The sequence below is a fragment of the Rhagoletis zephyria genome, unplaced genomic scaffold (genome assembly GCF_001687245.7).
Source record: "Rhagoletis zephyria isolate East Lansing unplaced genomic scaffold, Rhagoletis_zephyria_1.1 Rzeph_scaffold_04080, whole genome shotgun sequence".
NCBI classification, from domain to species: domain Eukaryota; kingdom Metazoa; phylum Arthropoda; class Insecta; order Diptera; family Tephritidae; genus Rhagoletis; species Rhagoletis zephyria.
In genome coordinates, this window is record NW_016161163.1 from 25,937 (window position 1) to 49,258 (window position 23,322).

Here is a 23,322-nt window from a genome sequence, read left to right on the forward strand (position 1 = left end):
CAAAAAAATTTCTAACGGTCTAAAAAAATTGTTTCGTAACGGTTCAGAAAGGACAGCCCACAACGGTCCCGCAAATTTTTGGAAAATAGCGAAAACTGCCCGAATAAACCCCCAAAATACAACTTAAATGTTCCGAAAATAAATTGGAAGCTAAAAGTTCATAAAATAGTTCTAAAAAACTCCAGCGGTCCCCAAAAAATCCGGAACGGTCCCGAAAAACCAGAAAGCAACCCAAGGGTCTTGAAAAATCTCAAAAAAAAATTATAAAAAAATGGTTCTGAATGTTCCACCCTAATTCCTAATGGTCTCGAAAACATTCGAGGCGGTAAAAAGAACTACGACTATCCAAAACTATCGCTAAAGAACTGTGGTCGCAAAAGTGGAAAAATTCACAAAGGTTTCAAAAAACCCGATCCCTAAATATTTCGCAACTGTCCCAAAAACACAAAACAAATAGTTTCGAAAAATCCCGGAAAATAAATGTGAACGCAAAAGTTTCTGAGAAATTCACAACGCTCCCGAAAAAAATAGAACCGGGATCCCAGAAAACAACCCAAAGGCCTCAAAAACTCTCAAAAAATAGATGTGGGCCTCAAGTTCCATACTTATTCCTAAACGTTCCAAAAAGTTTCGAAACTGTCTCAAAAAACAAATTTTGACGCAAATGTTTCTAAAAAACTTATAACGGTCCCGAAAAAAACCCGAAAAGTCTCTAAAATTACCGAAAAATATATATGGACGCAAAAGCTTCTGAAAAATTTACACAACACAAAGCACACAAAGAAGCCGAAAGGTCTCAAAAATAGATGCGGGCCTTAAAGTTCCATTTTTATTGCTAAATGTTTTAAAAAAAAATTTCGCTAATGTCGCGAAAAAAACAGGCCGAAAAGTTTCGAATAACCCGAAAAATCCCGAGAGGTCCCGAAAAAACGCGAAAAAAATCTTGAAAATTCGCAAAAAGTCTCTAAAATCCCCAAAAAAATAAAACACAGAGCATACGGAATAGTTCCAGAAATTCTTTAAAATCCGCTAAAGAACTAAATAGGTTGAGTCTCCTAAATTTTTGTACTTCGCAGCAAGCAACTTTGTGCATCCAATGCAAGAATGAATTCTTGCAAAGGTATCCCTTGCACTGGAACCAGCCGGACAGTCTCAATGGAGTGTCGCAAAAGAAATTATTTTTGCTCTACCAGCTCATCTGCCTTCCCTCACACCTCTTTCCCGCTATCTCTCTCTGTCTCTCTCAATATAGGCTTGTTGTACCCGATAATATTAAAACTCATAGATTGGCTAATCTTTAACTCAATAACCCAATCCCAACGCAAAGAAATGGGCCTCCGCTCTCACTGAACTTTCACAGTCGTATTTGGAATTTCGAACGCCATAGCCTAATGCCCGGAATTACGTTCTACCGTAGCACTTCGTTTCTCTTGACTCACGGTACTAAATCCTCGCGATCCCTATTTGTATTTTTTTCCATTTAAAAGCTTCTCATGGAAACTACCCTGCACTCAGAAGTGGCTGAAACTGCAGGTCCCTTCCGTTAGGCATTTTGAGGCGACACTCTTTTATTTCTATAATAAACACAAAACAGGTGTAGTGTTATGATTTGTTATCGAAATAGTCTATCTATTCTATCTTTTTACAAATTTTTTTTGGAAATTCTCCCAGCTTAAAAGAATACCAAATAAGTTGGACTTGCCATGCTGTTATAATTCGGAGAATCTCACTGTGCATCAAGTTCAAGGACAAGTACTTAATTGTGTACCTTGCAAACCATGTGTTCTCATACTTATATCGCACACCGTCTTCAAAAGAGTCACAACTCAAAATTTGGCATTTTTGAAATTATGCGCTAAAAATGTACACAGAGCTTTTATTTACCTTTCAGCAAAAGCTGGAGCAAATCTTTGTTATAATTTGTTTAAAAAAAACCTAAGGTAAAGTCGCCCTTGCCCATATGATTAGCATGTGGTACGAAATAGTTTTTCGCATTTTCTGACGAACGTATTATTTTGAGTTGTGACTCTTTTATATGTATGTATTTAGGTAATAACACAAATAAAAATAAAAATGAAATCAAAAGGGCTAAGAGAAATCCAATCAAAAACGACTCAAAACTGGTTATATGTATTGAAAAAAATAAATAAAATAAAAATAATAAGCTGCACAAGAAAAGTGTAGTGGCAAGTGAGTTGTCCGCAGAAGAGTGCATTTTGTAAACATGTCCATTTGAGTAAAAAACTCCTCATATCTGGTTTTTAATTTAAGTGCACCTTCATTAGCCTGGTTGCCATTGCAAAAGTGCAATAAAAAGGGCCAAGCCAAGCAGCAACGCAGTGAGTATATAAACAACTGCCGGTGTTGGGCATTTATAAAATGCGCACTTGGATGCAGTGGGTGAGTGAGCGAGTGAGTGAGTGAGTTAAGGGCAATAGTGTTTTGTGCTGCTGATACTATTTTTATTGAAGCATATACATATTTATTGCATACCGTTTTCCATATTTTGTAAATATTTACTCTTTTTTTTCTTTTAGGTTTTGTTGCTTTTTGGCCTTATATGCGCCATCGAATTAGCTCTGGCTGTGCCTATCGTTACGGCTGGTTTTGCATATCGTGGTTCCTACTATCCAACGCCAACTGGCTTGCCTTATTATCGGGATACTCCACCGGCGCCATCGCTATATCCAGCTAATCCTTATCCATTGGGTTATTCTTATGGCTATGGATTTGGTTCATTCACTCTAACGCCATTCATATTTTGGTGAAAAAGAAAAAACAATTACAAATAAATGATGTGAATTAATTTTGCTTTGTGGAAAACTTTGAATGAATTCTAGTGAAATTTTTACAGATGGATCTTGAGTTATATTAAGTGCCAAACGTTTTCTTTTATGAATTGTAGTATATTTATTAATAACTTTCATCAAAGACTTTTAACAAGTATTTTTTCAGTGTCTACCCTCATCTTTTCTTATTTTCATAGAAGTTCGTGCATTGCACATTGGACAAAAAATGCCTTTCCTCTGTGCGAAATTCAAATTTAGAAAATGTCCTAATAAATAAAATCGCGTAAGAAATACCCTAAACCATCGAATTATGAGCAAAATTCTCATGAAGTAAAGAATATTGTAAGTTTCCACAAACTAAGAAATGCAGAGTCAAATGACTAAATTCTTTTCGAATATTATTGCAAGTTTAGAGTAACACCAATTTTACCAAATACACACGGAATGAAGAAAGGGATCAGTTTGATGTTTGACGCAGAGAATGGCCAAGGAAAAAGAAGAAAAAAAATAAAAAATTTATCCTGGCGAGCCGTAGGTGTTACAACACTAGCGGTCCTTAAATTACAGTAAAGTCGTGAATAATTCACTTATTTTCTCATAAAAAAAAAAATATGTATTTTTCAAACTGTGGGGTGAAAAATTAGTTTTGGTCGTGAATGTGGTAATTCACTAAAGCTACTCTTCCTAATGCATTTCTTAACCTTTCCAATAAAATTTTTTTGATTGTCAAGCACTCATTTGCAGTGCCTACTGTGCATAGGTTAGTAATGTTGTTGTTGTAGCGGAACAACAAATAGCACCTACCTAAATTACCTAGTTTATAAATCAGCCAAGCCTATGTGTTGAAAGAAAAGGGATTAGCTGAGTAGTTTTAAGGAGGGCAAGTGAAGATTTGCTTGGTGCTTTGTTGGGTGTCTTCAACAGCCGGAAGTAAGTATATTCGGTATATCGGAGACGACCTTCGTAGGAGATGCAATGGTGGTGTGGAGTGCATATACAATTTTACCTTCCCTAACGACAACCTCCCCGAATGTCCTTGAAAGCTTGGCAGTCCCAATTATCGCCAACGCGGCGCTGTGAGCAAGGCGCCAGGTGGGACATCAATGCTTATCGCTAAGCTCTCGTTGATGGAAAAGACAAGAAAGAAAATCTAAATGGCTTAAAGAACTTCTAAACCCGATGTGCCCGTTAGTTTAGACTTACGCCTTCGTGGGTCATTTGAAGCAGCTAAAGCTTTTCGTCTTTGTTTGCTGGTGTTTGAACTTTATTGACGGCATTCACGGTAGCAGCCGAGTAGGATTGTTTGGTATGCATACAATTATGTTCCGCTGATGGGGAGCAATGAGGCTTCGCTAAGTAGGAAGTGTAAGTGGTAAGTTCTAACTGATCCTGATTTTCTTTAGTATCACCTTGCAGATCTATGCAACTTGCTGAGGAAAGCACGCCTAATGGCCGTAGTGCTTTCTAAGTACCCTGCAAAGCCAACACCGGCCGTTTTTTTTCCATCGACCAAATTAGATTTACCAACTACGTATACACACATATGTATGCATTTTTATACGCATACATATGTATGTACATATGTGGGAACTTTCATTTCTTTTTCCAATGCATTGACGTGGTTGCGAAAAGTAAATAAATACGAGAAGTCCATGTGACCAGCCGGTTGACAGTGGTCACGTTTTTAGTTCAACCGCTGCAACACTTGACAAACACATACACACACACACAACGTTCGTAAGTTTGTGCCACTTCAGGACACAGCAAAAGTCATAGACTATTGACGCCTGCATACCAAAGAGTAAGTTAGTCAATTGAAAGCTATTCATAAAAAAAAACAACAACAACAAAAATAAATAAATCAAATCAAGCGCTACGATTCTCAGTGAAGCGGTGAGCTGGGACGATGATGCGGGCGGGTTGTGTGTTTTCTTCCGCTAAATTAGAACAATTCGGTCACATTGCAACCGCAAGAGGATATACATACATACATGTCAACAATTATTCCCATTACACCCGCTTATTCCACACAGCTGCGTGGTGTTGATACCCAGCAGGAAATGGTGGTGGTTTACCTGTGTATTAGATGTAGTTAAGGGTGGTTACCTCTGCATTTGATGTAACTAACTTGTAACTAACTACTTTTGGACATAAAATATCAATAGGAAAAACAAAATATTAAAAAATTAATTTTTTTTATTTTTTTATTTTCATTTACTTTATTTATTTTATTGCATTTCATATTTGTTTACATATTCTGCTGTAGGTGATCCCATATTCGAACTCCGTCAGACATAACTTCAATATGATAATATGAAATTTCGATCTTCCTTTTATTTGTTCTCAATTCGAAAAAGTATTTGCGAAGTGCAGGATATTTAAATAGAAACGCGCTTAAAGAAAACAATCTCCTTCATTACTCCTGCATTACTTGTCAACTAGTTTCAAGTTAGAGTTTTGTAGCTAACTACAATTTATATATTTTTTAGAAATCCCGCAAAAAAGCTAACTACAAGTGGGTTATTTTTTATCAATTGATACTTTTTTTCTGCAGGGTATATTAGACACATACATACGTGTATACGTGCGCACTCATACATACATATTTATATATATGTAAGTATGGACATTACGGCGACTGTGGCTGAGTGGTTAGAGGTGCGTACTACGACTCCGCAGTACCTAAGTACGATGCCTGGTCCGAGCAACATCTAAATTAGAAAAAGTTATTTCTAACAGCGCTTACCCCTCGGCAGGCAATGGCAAGCCTGCCAGTGTATTCCTGCCATGAAAGAGATTCTCATAAAATCCATTTGCCGTTGAGAGGCGGCGCGGCGTAAAATTACCACAAATTGGAGGGGAAGCTCGGCCAAACACATAGCATAAGTGTACACAAGCACCAAAATATCATTATTATATTATGGATATTATTGCACTCTATTACATATGTATATAATCATAGGTAGCTGCATACACACAAACATATATCCATGAATGTATGTACATTAGGGTGCCGCAACAAATAAAAAGGGAATTTTTTTTTAACATTTTTATGCAGAGCTTTCCAGCTTTCTATCGACTGAGTTGTTTTGTTAAAAAAATATTATTTACAAAAGAGTAGATTTTTGGAGGAATTCTCGAATCGGTTCAGCTCACGTCATTTTTATAATTTTTGCGAAATATTTTGGTGGAGGTTTTAAAATATAATATTATTTATAATTCCGATTGTAAAACAGCACGGATTTTTTTTTATGGAGAGTGATCCATCCCAATACATATACACGTATAAATTTCACAGACGTCGTTAACGTTTTCATACTCCCCCTTTGCTAGTTGTTCCTTGTACTTCTTGTTTGATGCATATGTATGCATATATATGATCCATATGTGGTGTACGTTTTGTAAAGCAAAATTGTCGACAAGTGGGTTTTACGTATGGGGCGGGTGAGATGTGGGTGTTTCGATTTCGCTATTAATCTCTACACCTGACTACTCAGTGAGTGTAGATTTCTGTGGTAAAATATCTTGGTTCGCAGTAGCTGCCAGCAATACGACTTGTACAGTGTTCTAAATTAAGTGAAATCTTTGATCGATGTTTGATTAATCTCCTTAACCAACTGGTACTTAGTACATTAGTAGAGTTGAGAGGAGGTTATTACTCCTATTTTGAAGTCGATTAAAAATAAAATGACGAAGTACAAATTAATATACATACATACACTCTCGCCAGACAAACACCTTACCCCGCAGATATGTACCTCATGGTACTAACCGTGACCACCCCTGTGAGAGAGCAGTCCTAGTAGCGTTGGACCTGTCACAGGGATTTGAAACCATTTGTCATTTCATGCTTCTAGAAGACATCAAGGTCTCCTCTCTCCCAGAGAGACTCAAACGGTAGTCACCTTTGCTTAAAAGGAAATGGATATCTACTCTATCTTTCTCTTTTCTTCACTACAAGAAGCCTAACCCTCTCCCCTACGAAATGCACGGAAACCCTTTTTATCGCTAGGGCGAAAGAAATCAGAGTCTATCAGGGTATTCGCGTCGAGACGGAGTACTTAATCTGCCAGTGAACAACCCGACGGATACAGAAAGGGCCTAGTAAACAAGATAAGAAGAGAAACCAAAACGAAGAAATCAAATAAGAAGGAAAATAATGAAAAGGCTTTGGCAGTCTTTACTTATACGGACAAAACTTCATATAAATTGGCTAAGGTATTCCAAAAGTATAACATTAATACAGCATTTAGAACGAAGGACAACGTGGGGAGGATACTACGAAATAGTGCAAACGAGGAAGACCCACTAGACAAGCAAGGTGTATATAAGTTGACTTGCGAATGTCAACATAGTTACATAGGACAAACAGGGCGCAAGGTTAAAACAAGATATCGTGAACATATAAGGGACTACAACAAAAAATTGCTAAAACCTTCTACCACCCCGGAATCGAACTTCGCAAACCATATGGCAGAAAACCATTGTACGCCAGTGAAAATAGGAAAGACAGCCAAAGTTCTCCACGTACAGCACAAAGGACAACGCCTAAGCGTATTAGAGAATATGGAGATATACAAACAAAAGAAGTTCGTCGGAAAAAGAATAAATGAGCAAATAAACACCGCATCTGATATATTATTCGAACCACTCAGGCTATTATACGCAAAAAAACAGAAATCCTGCAACTACAGTATATTTTGCTTAGCTGAGCATCCTTCTTTGCACGAAAAACTTGTGCACTTAACCGAAAAAGGCACCTAAGAGAATTTTCTTTACTACTTCAATGAGGAAGGTATCCGAATACCTACGAAACCAAATAGTGGCGGAGCACTTACCACGTAGAAATTACTGCAAGCGAAATTTTTACCGATTCTAATTATCTAAATAACTACATAAATTTATAGCCATTTTCGTTGCTCTGCGAGATGAACAAAATAAATAAAAAGTTGTAAAATTAGGTAATTGTAGGGCCAGTGCAGGTAAACGTAATACTTTCTTTGATAATTGATACTAGTCGCACAATTTTTAAGGCAGGTATCGCCAATGTGCAGGTATGCTAAATGCATCTATCGGAGCCGTTTCCTTATAAATGTTAAAAATAATGCCTCTGATGCGCATTTTGGGGTAGGTATCTTAAATGTGCACTTAAGCATAGANGGCTATAAATAGTGACAGACAAACATAAACTATTCAGAACGAAAAATGACACTGAAGATGGCACAACGCCGAAACCGGTTTGTCTCCAAACCAAATTTGACAAGGGATGACGGAAAATCGTTCCACATTACATCACACTCCTACCCTGTCGGAAACACCAACAACGAAAATGAGAACCCGAAGAATCCTTGGGGTTACCATAGCCTGCTCTCTTCCTCAGCGCACACCACCGCAATTGCCAATAAAGTATAGAATAAAGTCTTCAGAGATAAAAAATGTTCTTTTTTTGCCACATATAAAACAATTCGGCGCCTTTGTGGTCATAAGAGACGCTTCAGACTTGCCTCAATTTAGCACTACGAACAGCATGGCCGATGCTGCTTGAACATCGCTCTCATAGTGAGGGCCACTTGCTCCCAGTAAGGGCGCATACTGTAATGCAATTCCTTGCCGTGAGCACCTGAACAGGCACTTGCTGGTAGCGAAACCTCCCCCATGGCCTCTCATAATGCAACTCTATAAACTGCAGGATGACGTTCAAATCTACATACGTAGTCAACCACTGGACCCGACACTGTTTACACTGGCAACGAACGACATTCACAGGGAAACCATTGCCGCTTTCGCTAACTCTCGTCCCATGAATGTCGCCATCGGAGTTAAATTCGCCCAATTGAGGAGCAAGAGCTAATTACTTTGACACAATTACGGTCTGCATAGCAGAGTAAACTCTTATTTTTCTAGACTAGACAGCGACGTAGTCCCTCGCACCTAACACCCATCTCCTTTGGTCTGGTTCAATCGAAACAGCACGTTTGCTTGGTCTACGGTTACTCAAGATTGACAATGACGACCAAAGAAATATCCCCCTACATAGAATTGGATATGTCTTTGGTCGTATCCACAACAACAACAAAAACAAAATCTAATTTTCACTTGTGTAAAGATTATTAATTGTCCCACAGTGCATCTTATACCTAAGAATTGCTGAACACCATCTCAAACATATATCACATATGTATGCTTTAATTAAAATATTTTCCAGTCAAAGGGAGTGTAGGCGACATTGTAACTTTATCATCAAATTATGCGAGTTAATTTAAAAACGAATTTAACGCTAAATTGGCAGCGCAACCATAAAATGAAACTATTAAACAAATCTGATCAAATTGGTGTGTTCTAGATATTAGTTAGTACAATACGCTTGCCGCACAGTGGAAGATACCCATATAAGCTGCGGCAAAAAGTACTGGACGTGCTTCGATTTTACCGAAATATGCTACATGTAGTCTTTTGCTTGGGAATAAGACATTATGGAAAACAGCCCAAGGTGCTTATAAAGTCATTGTAAAGGCAAGCAATGATATACATACGGGTACTTAAATGTTTTCAATTTAGAATTTAAGTACAAAGGAAAAACGTTCAAAATCGTTTGTTGAGTAACCCTTGAACTTGTCGTTGAGTCCGGGAACGATTACGGAATTTAGAAGTGCGATATACTCATCATTAACTTCATTTAACATTTTTTTTTTAAATAAAACACCCTAAAATGACCCATCTTTCATTAGCCAATTTGTGCCAGCGGTACACCTGGATCGTGAGAAGGATTTACCGTCGATAAGCCGATATATGACCTTACAAGTTCGTTCGCTTTACAGTTACTCAAAAACATCTTAAAGATCTGGCAACCGAATTTCCTTTGTTGTGTCATCTAATTAAGTTTGCAATCATGTCACGAAAACTTTCGTTCTTCGCCTACCGGCACCATTTTCGAAAAAGTATGGTGCTAATAATATTTGTTGTCAAATATCTGCATAAACCAATACCACTTCGTATTCCTGGTTCTTTCTTCGGAGTTCCGTTTCCTTTTTATCTAAGTTAATTCCAAGGAATCTAACATCGTTTACTCTACACCAATTCGCGAAAGATGTTCAAATTTGAATAGTTTGTTTTTATTTATTACGCGAATCATCACAGTTTTTACTGGATTGGCATTGAGTCCGCTCTCTTTAGACCAGGTTCCTTTAATGGCTAAGAAGTTTTGTACAAGTTGGCCTAAGAGCAGAGTGTTTACCCGCTACAACAACTAGGGGCTATAAGCGCAGCAGCATATTGTTCATAATCAGATTCCACAAGAGTCAGAAGATAAAAGCGCCTTGGGCGTACCTTTTGACGCTTCTCTCGCGACTACTGAATTTCGCCAGAGGTTATCGACTTCCTACTTCTAGCAGGGAGTTGGTAATAGTGGCTGATATTTAAACGGTGATAAAAGGGCATTCAATATTAAAGAAGCTTCCTCAAGTTCCTTGAGGATCACAGCTTTTTCGATGTTAGTCATAATGTGATGGAGTGCTGTACGAGTATCCATAGATCTGCATTTCGAGTGGGCATGTTGGCACTTGGAAAGTACCTACTACTGGATTAAGCTTTAGCCAGAGGCATGAATCATACGCTCTCTTAAAATCTATTGTAAATAAACAACGTGGAAGGACCTTCCTACTTTCGGTATGGTAACCATCTTCGCATTAGGAATATTGGCCAGGTTAAGTAGCGAACATAAAATTCCGGTTGCCTCTTACAGTTCGACATTAAAGATACCATCTAAGCCCAAAGATTTGCACAGTTTGTTGGAATTAATGCCCAATTCTACCTTTGATTGACTAATGATGTTATCGAAAACCATTAAAAGACTGCAGTTGCTTTAGTGAAGTAACCCTAGTGCTTTTTTCATACGTAACGAATACATTGGCGAGGCAGTAACTCGGCTGAGTGCTCGTTCTACATATACATATATACAGTTTGGCGAGTAGTCGACCGAGTCACCGGCCGAGCAAACTGGCCGAGACAGTCGCTAGATACTCATTATGTTTAATAATGGGCCAATTATTACTTTTCCGCTTCATTCTTCGCCCACCCACAGCAATTCACCAACTCGCTTGATACATATGCATATGCAAACACCACTCGTCCGCGTTTTATGTGCCACTCTGCTATTATCTTCTATTATGTGTGGTAAAACCTGGTTGACAATGTTTTTAAAACTTTGTCTCCGCGATCCACTTCACTCAATCACTGCGCCCAAAATGAACTAACTCGTCAATTAGCAAAAACATCTCACACAACTCTTGGGCCCAGTGTTACTTTATTGTCTCATCACTCTACTCGTTACGAGTGATCAAGGAATAACTTTGGATGTGAGTGATGGTGTGAGACAATGCCTCATAAGTAGACCAACAATAGTTGGCAACCTAACTGTAAGAGTGCAACAATATATTTGGTGGTTATCAGGAAGTAATATCAAAACATTATTTTTTACTGTTCTGCAGGCTGTTGATGCATCTCACAAGGATTACGTCTTTGATTTCATTGCTATATCTACTTCTGTTTAAAAAATACTTTAGAACTTTTTTTCCTCGACGACGATTGAGGGACTAACCGATCTGGGCGCTACATCAGCTACAGCTACAACAACTACAGGTTTAGACACTTCTTTAGTGCTCACGGAGTGCCATAAAGTGCCACAAAGTGCTTCAGTTATACACAGCAATATTTTTGATTTACATTTGATTGTTCTCTGCCGGTATCGCTTTATCTATTTATTTATGTACATAACAACAAGCAGTGATCCCTGCAGTTTAATGACATTCAGTTAATGTCCTGTCAATTACCTTTGATTCATACAAACACACACACGTACATACATATGTGCGTGTACTTACTACTTATATCAGCATAATAGCAAAACAATGCGAGATTTTTGATCTTTCTTACGTAGTAACGGAGTGTATGTTGAAAAATTTGAGATATCTTGCTGTTTTTGAGTTCATCACCTTTTAATGACCAGCTGCAAGCGTCCGCTCATTCACTAACTCATTCGTTGGGGTCAAGCGTATTTGACTTACCTATTATTATGATGCATGTACTCTACACATAACGAACGAACGAACGAACGCACGCACGTCTACTTTTGTGTGCATCGTCGCGCTTTCAACGCAGGATTGAGTTTCAGTTTCAGTTTCAATTTCATTTTCAGTTTAAAGAAAGCATTGTTCTATGGACTTTGATTTCGTGCGCTTTAACGTGGTCGTATTATTGTTACACGTACATACATACATAGCTCAGCCAGCATTCGAGGATGTATTTAGCTTGTAGCAACGGTAATGTGTGCTGCCACAGCCATGTGATGTGATGACTTCGATTGACGTTCAATGAATGCATCCATTGTTATGAAGTGACTGCCACAGGAGCTGCAGCAATGATGTTGCATATGATGTTTACGAGTAGAAAGTTCAGTTCGTGAACTTTTGTATGTACATATGGAGGTTTATACATTAGGGTGGTCTAAAAATGCATGTAAAAAAGTAAAGTCGGAATTTTTATGCTATCACCCCCTAGGATTGTTCTATATCGAAAAGAGTATACCCTTATTTAAAAAAAAAAATATTTAGAGGTCGCTCAAAGCGCTCAAAGTTATCCGTGTGTTTTATATGGGAAAAAAGAACTTTTCGTGGAAATGGTATGGAATTCTTGAAAATCATTATTCTTCGATCGGAAGACTCTGTTTCCGAATAATAAAACCTAATTTTTTTTTAATTTTTTCTTAGTAACCATATTTTGTAGGACCGCCAAAACCTCTAGAAAATGCCAGAAAACGCAATGGGGGAATAAATAAAGAATCTTCATTATTAAAAAATGGTTAAATAAATAATTGGATAATGTTACTGGAAGTCTCCTGAAGATAACCAAAGTTTTCCGATTGAAAAATATTGATTTTCAAGAATTCCATACATTTCCATGAAAATTGGTTTTTTTCCCATACAAAATACATAGAAAAGTTTGAGCGCTTTGAGCGACCTCTAAATATTTTTCGATTTCAAAATAAAGAAAATAGAACATTCCTAGGGGGTGAGAGCATTAAAATTCCGACATTACTTATTTTGGACCACCCTAATATACATACATTCATATGTGTGTGTGTGAGTACATTGCAAGCGGTCAAAATAAAAATGTCCGGTTCAAAGGCTTATTCTTCCAATGAAAGATGTGTGGCTAAACTGTTCGCTAAATGAAAGACTTATTTATGTAGTGTGAGTGGTTGATTCACCTTTTAATTGTTGCTAAGCTTTATTGACCGCAGGTCTAATGAACTGTTATCATCGAGGTTAAAAAAAGAGAATTGGCTGCGGATTTAATTTTTATGTTTAAAATATACAAACATACATACATACATATATGTTCAGCTCAAAAGTTGACGGCGAAGAAAGACGCCCGTAAACATATGGCGTTTTCTTTCCAACGAAAAATGTTTCCCATCGCAGAGGAGGCCTTCCGTCATGATACGCAGGCGTATTACTTTTGCAGGGATCCCACCTGCAGACATCGCTGCGTATAGGCAACTTCTTATCGGGCTATCGAAGGCAGCTTTAAAACTGGCAAATATTTATGTAGAAAGTCAGGGTCGATTCTAGCCTCGCGGGTATTGTTCAGAAATTTTACGTATGGTCAATACTTGGTCTGCGGTAGATTTACCAGGCATAAACCTATATAATAGGGCCCAATAAATTTATTGACGGTGGGCTTTAGTCAGAAAAAATGTTCTTTCTTTTTTTAAATTTAAGTATAAAGTACTCAACAATTCTACATTTTGATAAAGCTACACCTAATTGACTATTATATGAGTTATTAAAAAATACAGAAAAAATTCCAGCTTGCTTTTATATGGGAAAAAGTCGGAGTTATTTCTTCTGTTACGGGTGGAACAAAAAAAAAGAGCCTGCTTTTTGAAGCAGATATATTTTACGGAAAATCTGCGAATTTATTTCGATTTTTTATATGAACTTGATGTCTTATAAAAAAACAAAGAACCACGAATACAAACAAAGCAAATACTACAACAAAAATTATTGCTTTATTATAAAAAAAAAAATCCGAAATTCCTCTGTCATTATTTTGATTTGAACTGTGCCATTCTTATTTCCCGAAGACTTTCCTTTATCGGGGAAGCTGAGTAAAAATGGTGGAAATTCGAAACAAATTAAAAAGAAGTAAACAAAGCATTGGGCAAGGAAGGCTTAAAGTTTCCAAAGATTCAAAACAAGGGCTCTTAGAAGATCTGTTTTTTTCTATAATTTGCAATATTGGTTCCCTATTATGTTTCATGCCCCATCCTAGTTGATCAGCCTCCGTCTGTTATCGGATGTTTCGTCGTCGAGGATAAATTTTCTTATATTTAAACCGTAAGTGCTCTCTAAACAGGATATATAGGTAACACACAAAGCAAACAGTACTTACTCTACTTTGAATATCCCACTGATATTTATCTTGAAACTGTTGGAAGAAAGTACGCACATTCTTTTGTTTATATATTATTATTCAAATACATATACACATATCTGAGTTGATATGTACATGAGTAAGTATGCACGTACATACATATTTACAAGTATACGCGTTTATGTTTAGTCCTTGTTTTTCTTCTCCAATGCAGGGCTGTTGTTTACCTTATTATTTTTGCTATTTATGGCTTCCTACGATTTATAATAACAACTAAGTTATTTTTGTTTTTGCCAAGAAGGCCGGCCGCCCGCTTTATGACGCAAATATTGTCCGGTAATTAAAAATTCTAATGAGCATTTAAGAACCATTGCCGTTGTTCACTAATCAATAACATAATGTGGGCAGAGCAACGGATAATGAATATATGTAGTATAAGATATAACAATAACATTTCTGAAAATGCGTTTCTTCTTATGAAGGAATAAAATAAGTTTACGAATTTAATATTCGGTTTAGTGGAAAGCTAAGGAGGAACGAGTTGATACAAAGGTATGTGAGATTTACAGGAGGTAAAAGTTACCTTTCGTTACGAGTTTATTTATTCACTGGGCGAACCTTGCAGTTCAAACTCTAGGAGACGTAGACTGCTTTGCAATGAACTGTCTTAGAAACAGGGGACGGTTAGACATGCTCAGCCAGTAGCTACCAGAAAAGTTCTATCACTGCATGAAATTATGCACGGCTTAGTTGTAAACAGTAGCTTACTAACAAGTGCAGAAATTACTCTGAGGAGTGGAGTTTAGATTGAGTGATGGGCCAGGCCTGGGACTGTTGACCATGGTTGGGGATGCCAGCGACATATTACTTCAATAAGTTCCCTTACACACACACACATACAACACGAACATCTTGAACACTTCGAAATATTTCGAAATATTCCACTATTCGAGCTTCAAGTTTTCCAACTTTGCATTGTTAACCCTTCGGCGTCATTTGGAGATTCTCAAGTCATTGCTGGATCATTCCGCTAACAAACATCATGCTACGGAAATTATATTCTACCAGCCTATCTACCATTCTACCAGCCCTTCAAGGTCGGAACTCCTGAAAGGGACTGCTGGGAAGTGATAATATGTATGTATGATTGACAAAGAGTATACCGAAGGATCAAAGTTGAACGACGGGAGTACGGGGCAGGCATACTTGGACCAATATTCCAGAAAAGTCTACCAATGGGCACATACCCAACCATATACTAGGCTGAAGTTTTCGCAATCGAAATCTGTGTTCGCGAATGTGTTCGTAGAAGGACAAATGGGGCCAGAAATATATTATGTGAGCAGTTATACGGGTGATAAGTAGCCAAACAAATACATGCAATTTTTGGGAATTAACTCGGATCAGGGGATTTTTCGATGACAACACTGGTAAAAACGGCCAGCTGTTGTCTTTTGTACAAGTTAGCAATTAAAGCAAGCCAGTGTGGCGTCCACGGTAGCCGAGTGCTGAGAGTTGTATGCTACAAGTCTGTAGGTGCCAGGTTCGATCCTTGGTTGGAGCGATCTGAGGTACATCTAAGGAATACAGTGCATAGCTAGTCAGGAGCTGGGAAGATGATCAAATTGCAGCCCACTGGCAGACGCCATAGGGAATGAGGAATTCCGAAAGAAACAGATATTTTCAGGTCGCAGCGCGATTATATCTGACATGTTAATAAGAAAAAAGATAGATTTATCATACTACCCTTGTACCTTGGAATTTTAACTGAAGTTTGCATAACAGAATAAGATTTTATAAATAAGTGAATGAAGGTACTTAAATATGTGCACGAATGTGTGAAAATACCCTACAGGGAAAGCTGCCAGTTGTGAACCAGAATGCTACTTGGTTTGCGTTTCAGCCCAACTAGTTCACGTTGTATCCCTTTTCAATGTTAGCGACTGTTATTTTTAACATGGCGGTGTCATAGGAGATGTCAATTGTCGGCTCCTGCATCAGCACGCTACCAGTAGAAATACTCGTAGCATCACACTAGTTGATGGGATGGACTGCCTATTCATCCACCGTGAAAAGCACAAATACGCCATTTTGCTCGCTGCAACAGTGGCAATGGTCGACAGAGTAAAGCTTTGGCACGCCAAATCAAGAGATCCGAGTTCGAATCTCAGTGAGCGGATATTTTTATTTTTTATTTTTTTATTATTGTTTTTTTTTAATATCTCTTGTTGTAATTTTTAAATTTATTGTTTGAGTATTTAGGTTTTTTCCAAATGAAATGAAATTTGTGTACATATTTTATTTTATATTTAAACTGAAATAAATTACTAACTTTACTTTGAATAACCTCCAAGCGCACTCGAACTTGAAATCTCAGAGCCAGAATCGGTTATCTTCACCCGACGCCACAGCCGATATTTGCGATGAAAGCAATTAAGCGCATTTTAGTTTTGATTGTGCCTATTCAAAGACAGATGTCGCTGATCGCATAAGTTGTTCGAAATCGCCGAAATAGAAGGCCGTCGCTTTAGCTAGTTAATGAACTAGTAGATATTTATACTGGCTGGTTTGGTTCACTGCCGAGAACTGGTAGAATTATAGTTCATGACGAACTGGTATGACTTCCCCATTTAATACCACTTTTCGAACTAGAATTTCTACTAGCTAGTTCACTTTTTCCCACGAGGAACTGATATAATTATGGTTCATAACAAACTGGTATGACTTTTATCCTTAAAAATAGTTCAGGAACTGGAATTTGTACATACTGGTTCAGCTTTTCACTGCCGGGTAAATGTTCACGTTTATCATTACTCTTACCGAGCGCTTAAGTCCAACCATATAGAAAATCTTGACAATCCACTCGCGCCATAACTACAAATCAACATTCAAATTAACTTTAATTCAGCATTCCAACGTTCGAAGAAGATGTATGTTTATGTTTATCATATGCAGCCTGCACGCAGTCGTCGCCATCCTGGTCTTCTCCCTTTTAACAACTATACAAACACTGGGATGACAAGAATGTCTAGCACTTGCAAAACCATTCTAGAACGTGGCAACAAGTGAAGCTTTATTCAATGCGGCGTAACCTTGTACGACTGTCCTTGGCATTGCTGGCTAGTTAATGCTTTTACTGCTATTGCTACATACATACATATGTACATATGTAGTTCCTGCTGCTGCTGCTGCAGTCATTGCTTGGAGCGCTGCGTCTAGCCAGAACAGAAGAAGGATGGCTTATATAAAAGTGCGAACGCATTGCCGTTGGTTATAGCAGTGCACTTGTCGCAGCTTGAGTAAGAACTATTTTCGAAGAGAGACGGATAACACTATAACGATAACTAAGCTAACATGCAGAAATTGGTAAGACAAAATGTAATTAACTTAATACGACTAAAGAAACAAAACTACTGCGACATGTATCGCGTGTTGCAGTCAACCTGTTTTTTAATCGTTCTTACTCATCTCAGAAATTGTCTCTTTTCAGTTGATCTTCGCTTGCCTGTTGGGCACCGTTGCCTGGGCTGCTGAAATCTACTATACGCCCGCCAGCAGCGCCGCAGCAGCTTACTATGCACCACTGCCCATAGCAGTGCCTGCAGCACGCAGCGCCGCCATTCTACCTTTGGCCTATTCGCGCTATCAGGCAGCTGTGCCATTGCCGGCTGTGGAGACCTACAACAGCGTGCAGACACCGGACTCATTCCAGCAGCAATATCGCTCCGACTACAAACCGGTCACCTATGAGTTTATACACTAGCTTATTTAGTAGGCGGAAAAGGCACGAACATTTCAAAGGATTTCCAATAATTTTGTATGAAATAAAGTGAAATAAAAGTAAAAAATAAGCATTTTTTTTGTTTTCTTATTGCAGCGCTTTGTTTAATAGGCATTTAAAGTAATTCCATTTTTTTTTTAGCTATATATTTTTTCTGCTGCTGCCCATTCAGTCCGTGAGACTCCTGCGGCTTGGTGGCTCAGTGCAAGCCATGGTTGAGTATGGCGCCACGCAGTAAGGGTGTTACAATTTGGTGTGTGGTGACCAATGGTTCCACGATATGCACTGCGGCTGGCAGCGCGGCAACGTGCTGCTCACGGTAGGTGGTTAGGATGGGCGCCGAGTGCAGGTAACCAGGACGCGCAAATGCCATGGCAAAGAAGCAAATCAAAATGAGCTGAAATGTTAAGTGTTAACAAATATTTGCTTTATATTTTAGTCTAGCAGCAGCCGCGAGTTACTTACAAACTTAATCATCTTCCGTATTTGTGAGCTGTTGTTGAAAATATGATTCAAACTGTAAAGTTGTCCACTGTTTGATTCTCAAACGGTTGTTCTCAGCGCTTATATACCGCAGCATTTCAAATGTTTGCATCAATGCTGTCTATGGATGTGTGCTGCACTTTTGTGTCTTCCTACTACTCTTCTAGTCTGCTTTGAAATTCTAGAACTCTTTTGGTTAGTTTTTGAAGTTGAACCGCTGTCAGTTTTTGGTCAAATGTTGCAACATCAAAAGGAGTATCATGTTTTGTGCCACTTATTCGGATGTGAGTCGTTAGTTTTTACATTTAGCTACATAAATATGCTTTTCATGTTACAGTCATTAGCTTTTGCATGCAATGACGTCAGTGCGTATGCTTGTATTCCAACATAGGGTTTTGCTTCCGAAGAATATGCGGCGTTGACTTTGGTAAAGTTTAAGGGCAGCTATTGTTTTAACTGGGGCACTCTTTAAATACGCTGTGTGCTTATTTCCTAAAGAGTTTACAAAGTTTGCAGATAGTCTGCGCATAAGTGTGTGGTACTTGGAATTTATTCCATTTAAAAACACGAAAAAACGAATCGGGGAATGAGCTGCCTTTGCGGGCTATTTTGACTATTTAATTTTAATTAAAGAACTTACCTAGTGTGCACAATACTTTTTATAAACATAAACTTGCTTGCATTCATATACAATCCGACAGGTGGCGCAGGAGTCCATATATTTTCAATACCCACATTTATAGTCCGATTTAGTTCAAGTTTAGAACGTACATATATTAAAAACATGGAAAGGAATAACTCGACTAAAAATTTTACCGATAGGTGGCGCACCAGTCGATATACATATTTGGTAAACCAGTATTTAAGGTCCGATTTCGTTCATATTTAGAAAGATTTCTTTAAAAATATTTGTTTTTTCTATTAACTTGTTTAAATTTTAACAATGTTTTGAAAGCTAATTTTTTTTTTGTTATTTTTTTACAAAATGTTTCAGCTTAAAAAAAGCTGTACCAATCAGAGTTTCAAACTTTATAGAAAAAGAGTTTAAAAAAAAAATCTGGTATGCCGATAATTATCCCATTCAGTTTTAGTATAATAATTTGAAAATTTGAAGCAGCTAAGGACTCGTGTTGATTTTTAATATTTTTTTGCAGACGGTTATACGCATTTTTCACCATAAAAAGTATGAGCAAAATTTTTTTTATTTGGAAGAAGGTTGATTTTCTTTTTCGATGATAAATTTATTGCCTTTTTATAATTATAGTTAAAATTATAACATTAGTACCTATGTCAAACTAAAATTACTAAATTATTTAAAACTTTTTAATTCCACAAATAGCACCTATTGGTTGATAAGTTTATCTTTTATTTTTTCGAATAAGTATTTTTCACCGTTATCCAAACAGTGAGTTAGGCACTTGCAAATTATTATTATATATTTTTTCTTTCAAATAGCATACTTATAAAGGTAATAAATTGCCATTCATTTTAATTTCACAGTAAATATATAATTCTGATAATCTCAAAATCTAAATTAAGTATGCAATATGCGCGGGGGGTAGAAAAGTGATTTTTATTCGAGAATTGAATTTTTGGTTTTTTGTTTTTTTTATTTTTTTATTTTATGCATATGTATGTACATTCGTTAATAAATTCAAAGAAATGAATTACAGAATTTTATTTTTTGGTAAGCAATTATGCCAGTGCAGGGAATCCCAAAGATAATCGGGGAATTCCGTGGTGGACAACGAAGAGAAAGAAAAATGAGTTCGCATCCCTGATGCTTATACATTATATTGCCGTTTAGTCCTACAATCTTCAGAAAGTTGATAAGAGCTTCTTGGGATAGAGAGTGTGTGTGGTTATCCTTTGATCACATTGAGTCCAGACGCTTTCGATGTCTCGAAACTGGCTTACGCTCAAGGGTCAGGTGCAGTCTCGTCTCCCTAGCCGAAACACAAAATCGATAGAGATCATTTGACCAGGTTCCTAATTTATGGAGACGTCGTCTTAGCTCACAGTGACCCATTAAGATGAACTTGCCAAGTATGCATGAAAATGGAGCTTCCGTCGCTAAGTACTGTCGTACCTAAGGAGATATTTTTCAACGTCTCCCCCATTCTTGCCCATGTTTTCACGGAAGAGAAGGATCAGGTGACCAAACATCTTTTTTATTAGCATTGGAGCTGTGTAATGAATTAGTCTTTGTCTAGCCAAGGTTGTACAGTTATAAAGAATGTCTTCGGAAGTTTCCTTGTCCTCAAGGCCGAGCTGACTCGCTGTTAACAACTATTCTGTGCCTATAAAATCGCATCAGGTTGTTATCGTTAGGTACCCGGAATGTAGCCTGATGTCATTTCTGCTGGGTTTGATACTATCCAATCAATTGAAAGGGCACCCACTCCTTCCATTACTGCGTTCAGAATGCAACCACTTAGTAATTATGGTTATCGAAGCGCCTTCAAACCTTTTCCAAGGTCTAATTTACACAGGTTAGAATTTCTAAAACTTCAGCCTTTAACTCCATGACCCATATGCCCAAGGGGATTGTGAGTCTATTGCCACGTGCATCGACATCTGCATCTACTCTTTCTTGCATTCCTGAACTGTCTGTGTATAAATTGACGTATCTGCGATCAAGGACAGGGAGTCCATTTGTCCAATCCTCGAAAACTGGGATTTTCACTTGGAACTTTCTGCCAAACCATCATCATGTGTCGAAACACCTCTTCGCCACCGGCTTTGAAAAACTCTGCCGCCATTCTGTTGCCTCCAGGAGCCTTTTTTCTTGCACGGATTATTCAAAGTATTTTGAAAGTGTGTTGCAATTCTATGTGTATGTAGGTGATTGCTTAATACATTTTCTATATATTGTTTAAATATTTATGCATGTATTGATTAAGAGGAGTCAGGCTGGGCTTGGTAGTATTTTTTTTAAATACATGTCTAGCGATAATTAAAAGGCCGGAAGGCAACCATGGTAGAGTGATCAAAACATATGTAAATGTACGCGACCGCATGCACCAAAGTACACATACATATATGTATGTACATATGTACATTAGGGTGCCTCAAAAAAAAAATACAAGTGTGCTACCGGAATCATAAAATTTATTTTGCTTAAAGACTTCTGATAAAATATTTCGGAAAAATATTAAGATTAAGACGCAAGCTGCTCCGATTTGAAAATACTGCCAAAAAAATTATTATTTTGTTAAAATTTAATATTTAATCACTTTTATTGCACACATTTTAAGTTAAAGCTCTCCTATCATATGATTTATAGGAAAAATATGTATTTTTATGAAAAAAAAACAAAATTTTTGGTGGTTCATATTTTCAAAGCCCTCCAGCTCACACAAATCTTAATATTTTCCGAAATATTTTGGCGGAAGTGATAGCATATAATAAATTTGATAACTCCCATGGAAAACCGTCATCTTCAGTTATTTTGTATTGAGAATGATGCCTCCTAATATATGCACATTAGGGTGGTCCTGAAATTTAGGAAGCAAATTTTTACATGAGATTCCCTAAGCCTCAACCCCTACGTCGATGCTACTATTGCCGAAGATATCACATATCAATTTTGGTAGCGATTGGGAACGGTTAAGTCGTGTCGCACAGGGGGCAAATTTCAGATTCCTTCAGGAGACTCAAAAAATTGATATGATTTTTTTTTATATAATACCCAAAATCGATATAACCATAGTCGATCATATCACATATGTATAAATTTTTGTCCCGATTTAATTCGGTTAAGGCCTGTCGCACAGCGGTCGAAGTTTAGATTAGCCTATGAAGACGTCTTAAACGACTCCAATCGGGACCAACATTTATATTTGATATCTGTGACTCTGGTATTACCGATTGAAGGAGTGAGACGGGAAAAAGTCGTTAATTTGATTTTTTAAGGACCATCCTAATGTACATATGTACAAATGTATTTAATAATAACTAGATAGCTGCAAGCATCATTCTTTTGACTGGCAGAATTTTAATTATTGGTAAAATAATTACGTTTGGATAAGAATATTAGCTGTCAGAAATTCACAAAATAAAATTTTATTATTTTCGAAGAACTGATGATCCTCAACTGGGTATAAAAGATGTAGAACCCTGAATGATGGCATGACACTTACGCATATGTTGAGCTTAGCAGCTTCGCAACACCAAGGTGGTAAAATGAAAAATCATAACGGTAAACAGCAGGCAAATGAAATTTTAATTTAGAGGCATTATTAATCTAAAATTTAGTTGCAGTGTTGCTTTTAATGTTGTATAATATCATCTTAGCTGCCAGTCGGACAATTGTTTGTAAGACGCCAGTTCAAATTTTTTACCCATCTACGCTGACACCAATTGCTGCACCAGCGCCGGCAGCGCACTCCCCCGCTTTAGGCAGCGGCCGTCAACTTGACAATCCAGTAGATGAATATGACAACATAACGGTAATTTTGGACCACGTACACACCCTATGGCCCACGAATGAGACAGTGATTGTTCTCTGGACAACAACGGAAGTGGATTGGAAGTACTTGCCTACAAATATTTTCGACGATATTAACCAGCAATTAAAATATTATTACGTTAAGCTTCAACGTAAAGGCTATTCACTATATAAAGTTGTAAAGAAAGCTTTGTTGCGTGGCAAGCCAGTGCAAAGCAGCTATAATGCGGTACTGAAGCCAATTGGAAATTTTTCTATTGATTTTGGTTTTAATTTTAATTTTGCGGCAAGTGGAAATTTTAATTTCCTTTAAGTATTTTTACAGCATTGTTTGTGGTTATGAAAAGAAGAGTAGAAATTAACTAAATAAAGGGTTTTGTGTGCTC

The 23,322-nt window shown here is 37.5% G+C and overlaps 3 protein-coding genes across 10 annotated transcripts; 2 read left to right on the forward strand and 1 right to left on the reverse strand.

Annotated features, from left to right (window-relative positions):
• Window positions 1-2,225: 2,225 nt before the first annotated feature.
• On the forward strand, window positions 2,226-23,322 carry LOC108370236 (uncharacterized). Of its 7 annotated transcripts, none has more exons than XM_017625532.1 (4): window positions 2,226-2,339; window positions 2,538-3,131; window positions 22,567-22,687; window positions 22,744-23,322. In XM_017625532.1, the coding sequence occupies exons 3-4, from the start codon at window positions 22,618-22,620 to the stop codon at window positions 23,247-23,249; spliced, it is 576 nt and encodes a 191-aa protein (XP_017481021.1). In that variant the 5' UTR covers window positions 2,226-2,339; window positions 2,538-3,131; window positions 22,567-22,617; the 3' UTR covers window positions 23,250-23,322. The 7 variants fall into 7 exon arrangements, with proteins under 7 accessions (XP_017481021.1, XP_017481018.1, XP_017481023.1 ...); XM_017625529.1 differs by having other exon boundaries at window positions 2,254-2,400; XM_017625527.1 differs by having other exon boundaries at window positions 2,326-2,412.
• On the forward strand, window positions 17,446-18,076 carry LOC108370237 (uncharacterized). Of its 2 annotated transcripts, none has more exons than XM_017625535.1 (2): window positions 17,446-17,600; window positions 17,713-18,076. In XM_017625535.1, the coding sequence occupies exons 1-2, from the start codon at window positions 17,577-17,579 to the stop codon at window positions 17,983-17,985; spliced, it is 297 nt and encodes a 98-aa protein (XP_017481024.1). In that variant the 5' UTR covers window positions 17,446-17,576; the 3' UTR covers window positions 17,986-18,076. The 2 variants fall into 2 exon arrangements, with proteins under 2 accessions (XP_017481024.1, XP_017481025.1); XM_017625536.1 differs by having other exon boundaries at window positions 17,463-17,588.
• Window positions 17,987-18,570, reverse strand: LOC108370238 (uncharacterized). The gene is made up of 2 exons (XM_017625537.1): window positions 18,469-18,570; window positions 17,987-18,400 (listed from the first exon to the last, which is right to left on the reverse strand). The coding sequence occupies exons 1-2, from the start codon at window positions 18,478-18,480 to the stop codon at window positions 18,203-18,205; spliced, it is 210 nt and encodes a 69-aa protein (XP_017481026.1). The 5' UTR covers window positions 18,481-18,570; the 3' UTR covers window positions 17,987-18,202.

Coding starts and splice junctions, on each gene's coding strand:
- LOC108370236 (XM_017625532.1), top strand. CDS start 22,618: ATGACACTTACGCATATGTTGAGCTTAGCAGCTTCGCAACACCAAGGT. Junction 22,688..22,743: donor TAAAATGAAAAATCATAACG/GTAAACAGCAGG, acceptor TCTAAAATTTAG/TTGCAGTGTTGCTTTTAATG.
- LOC108370237 (XM_017625535.1), top strand. CDS start 17,577: ATGCAGAAATTGGTAAGACAAAAT. Junction 17,601..17,712: donor AGAAATTGGTAAGACAAAAT/GTAATTAACTTA, acceptor GTCTCTTTTCAG/TTGATCTTCGCTTGCCTGTT.